A 12,951-nucleotide genomic window follows, 5' to 3' on the forward strand; every position below is an offset into this window, starting at 1 on the left:
CAGAGGAGAAGGATATTGGAGACACGCTCTCCTGAGATGCAGCGTGCAACAGATGCGGCTCAGGTTGTGGCACTGGGTATGGAGACCAATGAGCTTACCCGATCACTCATCGGTAGCGTTAGTGCAGTAGGTGAAGAGGTGACAGTCCTGACGGGAGAAATAACAGTAATGACATGGGAACTTAGGGAGGGAATGTCCGAGGAAGTGCAATCGACGGCACAGGCCATCAGGGAGGGCATGCAAGTGACAGCACAGGCCCTCAGGGAGGGCATGCAAGTGACAGCACAGGCCCTCAGGGAGATAGCTGCTGCAATAAGGGCACACAGCCCGGCCAATCAAATGACACCCCCATGAAGAAGTGAACGTTCACTGAGATGTGGATGAGAGATGGTTGCAGCCTTTCTTTGCTGCTTTTGTTCTTGTTCTTGATGTAGCTGTAATAGCGTTTTTCAAATTGAAATTGTTTTGTAAGTTTTGTAACTTTACAACTTATCAGTGATCTTAGGGTTTTTAAGTGATCTTATAGTGTAAATGCTCTCACATTTTGTATCTTATTTAATGTTGCACCTAAAAAGTGATCCTGAAGTTTAAGTGATCTTGAGAGCGTAAGATTTTTCAAATTTATAAGTGAAATTTAAGTTTTTAAGTGATCTTCAAGAGTTATATTAAAAAGTAAAGTTTGATACAACAAATATTTTATTACAGTGATGTTAACTTTTCAATAAAATATTTTTTCATTAAAACTGATTCATCTTCCATTAACACAACACAACGTAGGAACAACTGCAAAGAATAAACATGTCCATGTGCAACAGTGGTCGCAGAGCCCTCAGGCAACAGTAATTGAAGCGTTCACGGATGAGCTGCTGGCGCAGGGCTCGAGCAATCGTTAAAGGAGCACGATGGACCGCCCTCCTCCGACCTCGTGCTCCGGCATCAGGCACTTCCATGCTTTCCTGATCGTCGTCATCATCCTCATCCTGCTCTTCGTAATACTAACATCATGCACTGGACCCTCACTTGGGTCTTCAGGTACCACTACCAGCTCTTGCTGCCTCATGATGGCTAAGTTATGGAGCATGCAGCACAAAACAGTGAAGTAACCGAAAATCTGAGGAGAGTATTGCAAGTGACCCCCGGAATGGTCCAGGCATCGGAAACGCTGTTTCAATATGCCAATGGTCCTCTCAATGATGCTCAGCTTCTGTCCGTGTCACGCGTAGGGGCACCATGAGCCAGGTGGTCAGGCCATACCCTTTGTCCCCTAGTAGCCAGCTCTGCCCTTCTGGCTGCTGCTCAAACATGTCAGATATAATGCTGTCGCGTAGGATGAACGTATCGTGGGTGCTGCCAGGGTATCTCGCATCGACTGACATGATGCGCTGCTTGTCGTCACACACGAGCTGCACATTGATGGAGTGGAAACCTTTTCTATTCCTGTACTGCTCGGAATCCTCCACAGGTGCTCGCAAGGCTATGTGGGTACAATCAATGCAGCCTTGTACCTTTGGGAAGCCAGCAATCCTGAAGAAGCCCACAGCCCTCTCATGGATCGCTTTTGCGGTCACTGGGAAATTGATGATGTCATTCCTCCGCGCATACAGTGCAGCCGTGACCTGGTAAATGCAGGCATGTATTGCATGTTGAGAGATGGCGCGCACATCTCTAGTTGTAGCCTGAAACGATCCCGAGGCATAGAAGGCAAGTGCAGCTGTTACCCTCACTTCAACACACAAGGCAGTTGGCGTTCTGCTTCTGGGCTGCAAATCTGCTCTCAGCATATCACAGATCTCAGCGACAACTTCTCTGCGAAAACGTGGCCTTTTCACACAATCAGCCTCGTTAATATCCAGGTACGAGCGCCTGGCTCGATATTGTCGACATGGGTACGGTCTCCTGCCCATCAGCCTATGGGCTATGACGTTCCTGGTGCAGTGAGCTCTAATCAATTCTCTCCTATGCAGTGAATTGATGGCGAACCATTGTATAATCCGTGGTGTTGACAATGCAGCACCCATTCTGCAAATTTAAGTTTCAAACTGGCTATCTGGCTGCCTCTCCCTGTCCCTGGCCTAATGGCCTCAGTCTACCGCGTAGCTCGAAGGCTGCTTGCTGTGTCTTCGGCCGCCGTCAGCCACTGACGCCGCTCCTATCCCGTGGCCGAATGGCCTCAGTTACCCTCACTGCTCGAAGGCTGCTTGCTGTGTCTTCGGCTGCCGTCAGCCACTGACGCCGCCCCTGTCTCCTACATGGAAGGAAGGCCTGCCTGAAGCACCGCTGCTCAAAGACTGCTTGCTGCCGTTGTTGGGCTGCAGTCGAGTCACTGACGCCACCCCTGTCTCCAACACGGAAGGCCTGCCTGAAGCACTGTCGCTCGAAGGCTACTGCTGCTTCACACAGGTAGGAATATTCAATATTTTGTCTTTGCTTTGTTTATAATTTTTTAGTCAGAATGGCTCTTTATTTGTATAAGTAAGACTGTTGAATGCTTGTAGAATTTAATTACCTCCCTTACCTCCCCCCCCCCACCCCCGCCCCCTCGTTCCCTACGCCTGATTTGTAACCTATGTCTGATTTGTAAAGTGTAGGCAAGGTTTTTCTGAGCGTACAAAAATCTACACTTACTCCATTCTAAGTTAGTTTGGAGTAAGTTTTCACTGCCTAAACTTTCAAAATAGGCATAAGTGGCTGGACACGCCCCCTTTTGAAAAAAAAATCTCTTCCAAAATGAAACTCTTCTAACTGACTAGAACTGGAGCAAACTAAATGCCGAGAATTGCAATTTCTAAGATACTCCATTCTAAACCAGTTGCTCCAAAAAAATAGGAGCAACTCAGGCTGAAACTTGACCCCTTAGTTAGTAGTCTAATAAATAGAGGCATGGCAGAGCACCTCAGTCCCGTCAAATGCACAACCTGTGCTATGTGGGAAATCCAGGATGCTTCTCGTATCCTGGAGAACCATGTGCAGAACGTGCCGTCAGCTGAAGGAGCTCGAGTTCCAGGTTTCGGAGCTTGAGCAGCGGCTGGTGTCACTGCAGTGTATCTGCGAGGCTGAGAGCTACGTGGATAGCACATTTCAGGAGGTGGTCACCCCGCAGTGTAAAAGTGTGCAGGCAAAGAGCGAATGTGTGACCACCGGACAGACAAAAATGATCAGGCAGGCAGTGCAGGGGTCCCCTGAGTGCTTCTCGTTCTCTAACTGGTATTCAGTTCTGGTGAGGGCAATGGTTCCTTTGGGCAGTGCAACCAGAGTCAAGGCTACAGCACCATGGGTGGCTCAACTATACAGGATGGGAGATGGGGTGGGAGGGGGGAGGAGGTAGGTCAATAATGCAGTAGTCATAGGGGATTCGTTAGAGGAACAGACAGGCATATCTCCAGCCACAGATGTGACTCCAGGGTGGTATGTTGCCTCACTGGTGCCAGGGTCAAGGATGTCACTGAGTGGCAATAGAACATTCTGACGGGGGAGGGTGAACAGCCAGAAGTCATGGTCCATATTGGTACCAATGACATAGGTAGAAAGAGGGATGAGGTCCTGCAGGCAGAATTTAGGGAGCTAGGAAAAAGATAAGTAAGATTAGAGGACCTCAAAGGTAACAATCTCTGGGTTACTCCCGGTGCCATGTGCGAGTGAGTACAGAAATAGGAAGATAGAGCAGATCAATGTATGGCTGGAAAGATGGTGCAGGAGAGAGGGCTTTGGATCTCTGAGGCATTGGGACCTGTGCAAACCGGACAGGTTGCACCTTAACAAGGCTGGGACCAATATCCTCGCAGGGGGTTCTAGTGATGTTGGGGAGAGTTTAAATTACATTGGCAGGGGGATGGGAATCTGAGTGTAGATTTAGTAGGGAGAGAAGCAAAGCTGGAATTGGAAGGCAGTAAATTAGTAAGTGAGTTTGGAAGGCAGGGGATGCAAAGATTAGAAAATAGACAAAAAAGGGGTTTGGCACTGCTCGATGTTATATACTTCAATGCAAGAAGTCTAGTAAATAAGGCAGATGAGCTGAGGGCACAGTTAGGCACGATATCATAGCTATTACTGAAATATGGCTTAAAGAAGGGCAGGAATGACAGCTCAACATTCCTGGTTACAGATTTTTCAAATGAGATAAAGAGGGTGATAAAAAGGATGAGGGAGAAGCAATATTGATTAAAGAAACAATTACAGCTGTGAGAAGGAATGGTACGTTGGAAGGATCATCAAATGAGGCCAGATGGGTTGAACTGAAAAACACTGCTGGCCGTGTACTATCGACCCCCAAACAGTCAGAGGAAGATAGAAGAGCAAATATGTAGGCATATTTCTGAAAAATGCAAAAACAATAGGGCAGTAATAGTAGGGGATTTCAACTACCCTAATATTAACTTAGATAGAATTAGTGTAAAAGGTATAAAGGGTGCAGAATTCTTCAAATGTATTCAGGAGAACTTTCTTAGCCAGGATGTAACAGGCCCAACAAAGGAGGGGGCAGTTCTGGACTTAGTTTTAGGGATTGAAGCTGTGCAGGTGGAAGACGAACATTTTGGTGGTAGTGATCATAATTCGGTTAGAATTAGCATAGTTATGGAAAAGGACAAAGATAGATCAGGTGTAAAAGTTTTCGTTTCGGAAAGGCCAATTTTATTAAGCTGAGTTGTGATTTAGCAAAGGTGGACTGGAAACAACTACTTGAAGGTAATTCAGTGTCAGAGCAGTGGGAGGCATTCAAGGAGGAGACAGTGAGGGTCCAGAGCAAACATGTCCCAACAAAGTAAAAGGGTGGGACTCCCAAGTCTAGAGCCACCTGGAAGCCAAGGAGCATACAGGGTAGGATAGTATTAGGCAGTCCCTCGTGTCAAGGATGACCCGCTTCCACACCAAAAAAGGATTAGTTCACAGGTATTTCAATGAGGGACCTGACATTCTAGGTCCCGAACTACATATTGAAGGGTGGAAGATGTCTGTGCGTGGATTCTTTTAATGGGGGTAATGTATTGACGTGGATAGAGAACTGGTTGACAGACAGGAAACAGAGAGTCGGGATAAACGGGTCCTTTTCAGAATGGCAGGCAGTTACTAGTGGGGTGCCGCAGGGCTCAGTGCTGGGACCCCAGCTCTTTACAATATACATTAACGATTTGGATGAAGGAATAGAGTGTAATATCTCCAAGTTTGTGGATGACACTAAACTGAGTGGTGGTGTGAGCTGTGAGGAGGACGCTATGAGGCTGCAGGGTGACTTGCACAGATTAGGTGAATGGGTAAATACATGGCAGATGCAGTATCATGTGGATAAATGTGAAGTTATCCATTTTGGGGGCAAAAACAAGAAGGCAGAATATTATCTGAATGGTGGCAGACTAGAAAAAGGGGAGGTGCAATGAGACCTGGGTGTCATGGTTCATCAGTCACTGAAAGTGGGCACGCAGGTACAGCAGGCGGTAAAGAAAGCAAATGGCATGTTGGCCTTCATAGCTAGGGGATTTGAATATAGGAGCAGGGAGATCTTACTGCAGTTGTACAGGGCCTTAGTGAGGCCTCACCTGGAATATTGTGTTCAGTTTTGGTCTCCTAGTCTGAGGAAGGACATTCTTGGTATTGAGGGAGTGCAGCGAAGGTTCACCAGCCTGATTCCCGGGATGGCTAGGCTATCATATGAGGAGAGACTGGATCAACTGGGCCTTTATTCACTGGCGTTTAGAAGGATAAGAGGAGATCTCATACAAACATATAAGATTCTGACAGGACGGGACAGGTTAGATGCGGGAAGAATGTTCTCGATGTTGGGGAAGTCCAGAATCAGGGGACATAGTCTTAGGATAAGGGGTAGGCCATTTAGGACTGAGATGAGGAGAAACTTCTTCACTCAGAGAGTTGTTAACCTGTGGAATTCCCTACTGCAGAGAGATGTTGATGCCAGTTCATTGGATATATTCAAGAGGGAGTTATGGCCCTTACGGTTAAGGGGATCAAGGGGTATGGAGAGAAAGCAGGAAAGGGGTACTGAAGGATTGATCAGCCATGATCTTATTGAATGGCGGTGCAGGCTCGAAGGGCCGAATGGCCTACTCCTGCACCTATTTTCTATGTTTCTATGTTTCTATGTATAGAAAGTGCAGGGGTAAAATTAAAAAGGAAATTAGGAAAGCAAAGAGAGGACGTGAAAATATATTGACATGTAAAATCAAGGAAAACTCAAAGAGGCTTTAACACATAACAAGGAAGAGAATAATGAAGGAAAGAGTAGGGCCGATTAGAAACCAAAAAGGTAACCTATGTGTGGAGGCAGAGGACATAGGTATTAATGTGCTTAATGAATACATTGCGTCTGTCTTCAGAGAAGAGAGGAATGGCACAGACATTGTAGTTGAGGAGGAGTTTGAAATACTAGATGGGATAAACAGAGAGAGTGAGGAAGTATTAAGAGGTTTATCATCTTTGAAAGTAGATAAATCGCTAGGCCCGGATGAAATGTATCCCAGGCGGTTAAGAAAGGCAAGACAGTAAATATAGGAGGCTCTGACCATCATTTTCCAATCTTCTCTGGCTATAGGCGTGGTGCCAGAGGACTGGAAGACTGCTAATATTATGCTATTGTTTAGAAAGGGATAGACTGAGTAATTACAGGCCAGTAAGCCTAACCTTGATGGTGGGAAAATTATTGGCAACATTTCTGAGGGACAGGATAAATCATCATTTAGAAAGGCACAAACAAATTAATCAAGGACAGTCAGCATGGATTTGTTAAGGGAAAGTCGTGTCTGACTAACTTGATTGAATTTTTTGAGGAGATTATGAGGAGGGTCGATGAATGTAGTACATTTGATGTACTCAACATGGATTTTAGCAAGGCCTTTGACAAGTTCCGATGTGACAAGTTGGTCAAAAAAGTAAAAACCCATAGGATCCAAGGGAAAATGGCAAGGTGGATCTAAAAACAGAAAATGCTGGAAATCTCAACGGGTCAGGCAGCATCTGTGGAGCGAAGCAGAATACTTTTCTAACTTCTGTTATTACCATCTCAAGTCGACCCATCATACCTTTTGTCTCTCAAACCTCTCCTGTCTTCCACCCTATCACAGATCTTCCCTTTTGTTCTTTCCTCCCCTCCCCTTTTCAGTGCTCCTTAAGAATTTGTTCATTTTGACCCTTCAGCAGTTCTGACGAAGGGTCATCGACCCGAAACGTTAACTCTGCTTCTCTCCACAGATGCTGCCTGACCCGCTGAGATTTCCAGCATTTTCTGTTTTTATTTCAGATTCCAGCATCTGCAGTATTTTGCTTTTGTAAGATGGATCTAAAATTGGCTCAGGGGCAGGAAGCAAAGGGTAATGATTGATGGGTGTGTATGTGACTGCAAGGCTGTTTCCACAGGGCTCAGTACTAGATTCCTTGGTTTTTGTGGTATACATCAATGATTTAGACTTCAATGTAAGGGACATGATTAAGAAGTTTGCAAATGATACAAAAAATGGCTGTGTGGTTTATAGTGAGGAAGATAGCTGTAGATTGCAGGAAGATATCAACGGATTGGTCATAAGAACATAAGAAATAGGAGCAGGAGTAGACTATTTGGCCATTCGAGCCTGCTCCGTCATTTAATAAGATCATGGCTGATCTGATCATGAACTCAGCTCGATTTCACTGTCCGCTTCCCATAACCCTTTATTCCCTTATCGCTCAAAAATCTGTCGATCTCCACCTTAAATATATTCAATGACCCAGCCTCCACAGCTCTCTGGGGCAGAGAATTCCACAGATTTACAACCCTCTGAGAGAAGAAATTCCTCCTCATCTCAGTTTTAATGGGCGGCACCTTATTCTGAGACTATGGGCCCAAGTTTCCCCAGGAGTTGCTCCGTTTTTTTTGGAGCAACTAGATTTTTTTGGAGTATCTTAAAAATCGCCATTCTGCCCATTTAATTTGCTCGAGTGTGAGTTAGTTAGGTTTTTTTTTATTTTGTTTTTTTTTTTCAAAAGGGGACAATACCAGCCACTTACGCCTGTTTTGGCCATTTAAGCAAGTTTAGACAGCTAAAAGTTACTCCAAACTAACTTAGGCCAGCATATGTGGCCACTTGTGGCCGCACAGAAAAATCTTGCGGTGAGTTAAGAAATCAGCGCAGGCAGCCAGAGATGGGGGGTGGGGTGGGGGGGGGGGGGTTAGGGCGGGGAGGCGAAGGGAAGTGAGAGGACCTTGCAAAGCACTAAACACCTTCACAACAACATTAAAGAAGCATAAGTACATTTAAAGCACCAAGCACTAAACAAAGCACAAAATAAGCATTCAATAACAAATAAAAAATACAAGGAAGCTGAGAAGACTTGCACCTAACACCAAGACTTACAAAGCACTAAACAACGAGATTAAAAATGGATTGGTAAACTAGCAAATACATTATAGCAAGTCCTGTAAATAAGAGTTTTCCGAATTACATTTTGATGAGCAGGTTTATTCTATCCACTGAAACACAGTGTGTTTTATTTCCTTGCAGAATGTTTTTATATGGTATTCTTGTACCAACAAAGGGTTACAAGAATGTTTTATATGACATTTAAACTATTTATTTTTTTAGAATTTTATATTCTCAATCTCTGTGTTTGTTGTTTATCTTGTTTGGTCTTTAGTCTGACAGGCTTTGCTGTTGGATTTGGCTTACACTACCTCTCTCAAGATCTAACAATAAAGCTTTGTTTTTTTTTAAGTATTTGCTGTATATGAGCGGATGCAACTTCTGGTTTGTAATGTTAAAAAAAAATGTTCATGGGGAGGGGAATTTAATTTATCCAGAGCAATGTAACTTTTCTTCTTAAATGTGAAGCCGTTGAGATAGATTCACATATTTATGATCTAGATTAGTTTTATTCCAATTCCATTTTTAACTCTCATCAATTATCTGAAAATATTATTTCCCAACATTATGACTTGCTTGATTTTGGGGTTTTATTTTGGACTGAGCATTTATGTTAGACAAAATTATGCACATTCTAGAATTACATACTCTAGCAACTGTGCCAGAGGATTTCTGCCAGCATGCTGATAAAACACCTTGATGGCCAACCCTCAAGTACTTTGCAATATGTCAACATAATTTCAATTTTACTTACAAATACAGATATTCTGGTAGCTAATCTGGCCACTGAAGAGGGAGCCCATTCGGCCAGGGCTAGGGGCGGCGTGCTTCGGGCCCTTCCCACACAGCCTGCAGAGCACACGCAGAGATTGTGGGGGCGAGGAGCTACTGCACATGCGCGCACACTCTAGCGCAGAGGTCCCGGCACTGTTTTCAGCGCCGGAACCTGGCTCCGCCCCCCACTGCTTGTGCTGCGCCATGCCAAGACCTGCGATGTTCCAAGGAGCGGGGAGAATTCTTAGGTAAGTTTTCGGCGCCGTTTTTAGTGTAGAAAGTCGGCGTAGCTTTTACCGGGGTGGGAAACTTGGGTCCTTTGTCCCTGAGTTTTAGTTTCCCCTATGAGTGGAAATAGCTTCTCTGCATCCACCTTGTCGAGCCCCCTCATTATCTTATATATTTCGATAAGATCAACTCTCATTCTTCTGAACTCCAATAAGCATAGACCCAACTTACTCAACCTATCAAGTGGGCAGAAAAGTGGCAAATGGAATTCAATCTGGAGAAGTGTGCGATAATGCATTTGGGAAAGGCAAACAAAGCAAGGGAATACACAATAAATGGTAGGACACTGAGAAATGCAGAGGAACAGAGGGATCTTGGAGTGCATCTCCACAGATCCCTGAAGGTAACAGGACAGGTAGACAAGGTGGTTAAGAAGGCATAAGGGATACTTTCCTTTACTAGCCAAGGCATAGAATATAAGAGCAGAGAGTTTGTGAGAGTTTCAGTCACCACATTACAGGAAAGATGTGATTGCACTAGAGAAGGTACAGAAGACAATTACGAGGATGTTGCCAGGACTGGAGAATTTTAGCTATGAGGAAAGGTTGGATAGGCTGCGGTTGTTTTCTTTGGAAAAGAGGCGGCTGATAAGGGACTTAATTGAGGTGTATAAAATTATGAGGGGCCTGGATAGAGTGAATAGGAAGCACTTATTTCCCTTAGCAGAGAAATCAATGACCATAGATTTAAAGTCATTGGTAGAAGGATTAGAGGGGAGTTGAGGAGAAATGTTTTCACCCAGAGGGTGGTGGGGGTCTGAACTCACAGCCCGAAAGAGTGGTAGAGGCAGAAACCCTGATCACATTTTAAAAGTACTTGGATATGCACTTGAAGTGCCATAACCTACAAGGTTACAGACCAAGAGCGGGAAAGTGGGATTCGGCTGGATAGCTCTTTTTTGGTCGGCACATACACAATAGGCTGAATGACCTCTTTCTGTGCTGTAAATTTCTATGATTCTATTTTTACTACTAATTTTCCTTTTTTTTTGCTACCATCCACCAATCAGGCAAGTTGGCCTATAACTGGAAACAGTCCTCATTGCAAAAGATTCCTTTGAGAATTCCTCATGCCCTTAGGAGGCTTAAAATAAGAATGATTACTTTGAGCATGAGCAGGGACAAGTGAGTCTTCATCAGAGCAGGGCTCAGCAGACCTTCTTCTACCCAAGGGCATACAGACAATGCTAGTTACTGGGCATGTCCAAGGAGCTCTGTCTTCACTGCTCCCACTCCGCCAGGAGGCCATCCCAGAACTTTGCCGTCTCCTGCAATCAGAACTCCAAAGCTACACTGACCCTTAAAAGGAGCCCCTCAGTCACACATTAAACTGCCACACTGGTTCACGACTTTAACATACTGTGCACTGAGATACAAAACATTTACTAAAGGAGCAGTTTTCTGCTACAAGCTACATGCTTGCTTATATTACCTATAATCTGAACAAAACCAGTGTGGCATCTGAACAGGATCAAACTAGAAGAGCTACACAAACTGGATATAAGCAAATCTTCCAGAACTGCATTTTCACGCTACTTTGTTATGTTTACAATACCTGCATGAACGTCATACTTCAGTTCATCCAAGTTCTTGTGATGTAGAGAGTTTAGTGCAAAAAAGTTTGTAACACTTTTGATAAGCTGACAATTTACTTCCTAACTGATACAGAACAAACTCGCAAGTAAAAGAAAAACAAACTCACCTCCATTGCTCTTCCCAGCTCTTTGGCATCAAATAGGGCTGGCGGCCACACCAGAGCAGCGATCACATTTTTAAAGTCACCAGAGAGGTCACCTTTTAAATCATCAATTAGTTCCTGAAACAGAAAAACATATCAGCCAAATAAACATAATAAAAATGTAGAACATAACCATTTAATCATTTTAAACAAAATTGTTCAGCAATGACTTATCCTGATGTGCTACACAGTGATCTTTGGAGTGCCATCTGGTGTCTATATAGCACTGGGCACATCCACAACCATTCAATTTTAAGTGTAGCTACTGTTGTGTTGTAGGCAAATACGGCAGCCAATTTTCACACAGCAAGGTCCCACAAACAGCCATGAAGTAAGTAACTAATTCATCAATTTTGGTCATGTTGTTTGACTAGAGAAGATTGGTTGGGACACTAGGAAAACACCCCTATTCTTCAGGGATCTTTTACATCTACTTGACAGACAGAGCTGCAGTTCAAATTTCATCTGGAAGACAAATTGATGAAAATGAAAATCAGGTGGTTTCTATAACAGGTGGTCAATCCACGATGCCGGGTTTATGTCTAGGTAACAATGCAGCATTCATGCAGTATGCACTGAAACGTCTGTCTAGATGCTCTGGTTGTAGAGTGGGGCTTGAGCATATAACTTCTGGCTCGAGGCAAGAGTGCCACCACTGACCAAGCTGGCACTTTAATTCGGTTAACTTCTCCTTGCTTCTGATAAAAAAGCCTCAAGTTGCTTGCTCTTCAATGATGATGATCATCATCATAGGCAGTCCCTTGGAATCAAGGAAGACTTGCTTCCACTCCTGAAGTGAGTTCTTTGGTGGCTGAACAGTCCAATACAAGAGCCACAAACTCTGTCACAGGTGGGACAAATAGTCGTTGAGGGAAGGGGTGGGTGGGACTGGTTCGCCGCACGCTCTTTCCGCTGTCTGCGCTTGATTTCTGCATGCTCTTAGCATTGAGACTCGAGGTGCTCAGTGCCCTCTCGAATGCACTTCCTCCACTTAGAGTGGTCTTGGGCCAGGGACTCCCAGGTGTCAGTGGGGATGTTGCACTTTATCAGGGAGGCTTTGAGGGTATCCTTGCAGCGTTTCCACTGTCCACCTTTGGCTCGTTTGTCACGAAGGAGTTCCGAGTAGAGCACTTGCTTTGGGAGTCTCGTGTCTGGCATGTGGACTTTGTGGCCTGCCCAGCGGAGCTGATCAAGTGTGGTCAGTGCTTCAATGCTGGGGATGTTAGTCTGAGTGAGGACGCTGATGTTAGTGCGCTTGTCCTCCCAGGGGTTTTGTAGGAGCTTGCGGAGACATCGTTGGTGATATTTCTCCAGCAACTTGAGGTGTCTACTGTACATGGTCCATGTCTCTGAGCCATACAGGAGGGCAAGTATTACTACAGCCCTGTAGACCATAAGCTTGGTGACAGTTTTGAGGGCCTGGTCTTCAAACACTCTTTTCCTCAGGCGACCGAAGGCTGCACTGGCGCACTGGAGGCGGTGTTGAATCTCGTCGTCGATGCCTGCTCTTGTTGATTTGAGGCTCCCGAGATAACGTGTTAACCTCACACAACTGTTTAGTTAATGGGTATGTCAATTAATCATATTACCTTACACTTGACCTCTTCATAAACAAAATCCTGATAATTTATTTAAGAAGATGTCGTGTTACAACATGATAAGAGCATAAAAGAGTTTGTTTCAATTTCAAATCTATTGCTACGTGGTCTAACGAATGTAAATATATTGTGGCTGTCACTGCTGGCATGTTCATGTTCCACCTCACCGCTTATACAGGTTTATACAGGTCATGACGGCTTTTTGAAATCAA

At 44.6% G+C, this 12,951-nt stretch overlaps 1 protein-coding gene across 5 annotated transcripts in view; it reads right to left on the bottom strand.

Moving 5' to 3' along the window:
- Positions 1 to 12,951, bottom strand: part of anxa3a (annexin A3a) — a 111,601-nt gene that overhangs the window by 61,123 nt on the left and 37,527 nt on the right. For all 5 annotated transcript variants that reach the window (XM_070863900.1, XM_070863903.1, XM_070863899.1 and 2 more), the window contains exon 6: positions 11,106 to 11,219. In XM_070863900.1, the coding sequence (XP_070720001.1) occupies positions 11,106 to 11,219 (114 nt within the window). The remainder of the gene's footprint in view (positions 1 to 11,105; positions 11,220 to 12,951) is intronic.

This window comes from Pristiophorus japonicus, chromosome 2, assembly GCF_044704955.1.
Source record: "Pristiophorus japonicus isolate sPriJap1 chromosome 2, sPriJap1.hap1, whole genome shotgun sequence".
NCBI lineage: Eukaryota > Metazoa > Chordata > Chondrichthyes > Pristiophoridae > Pristiophorus > Pristiophorus japonicus.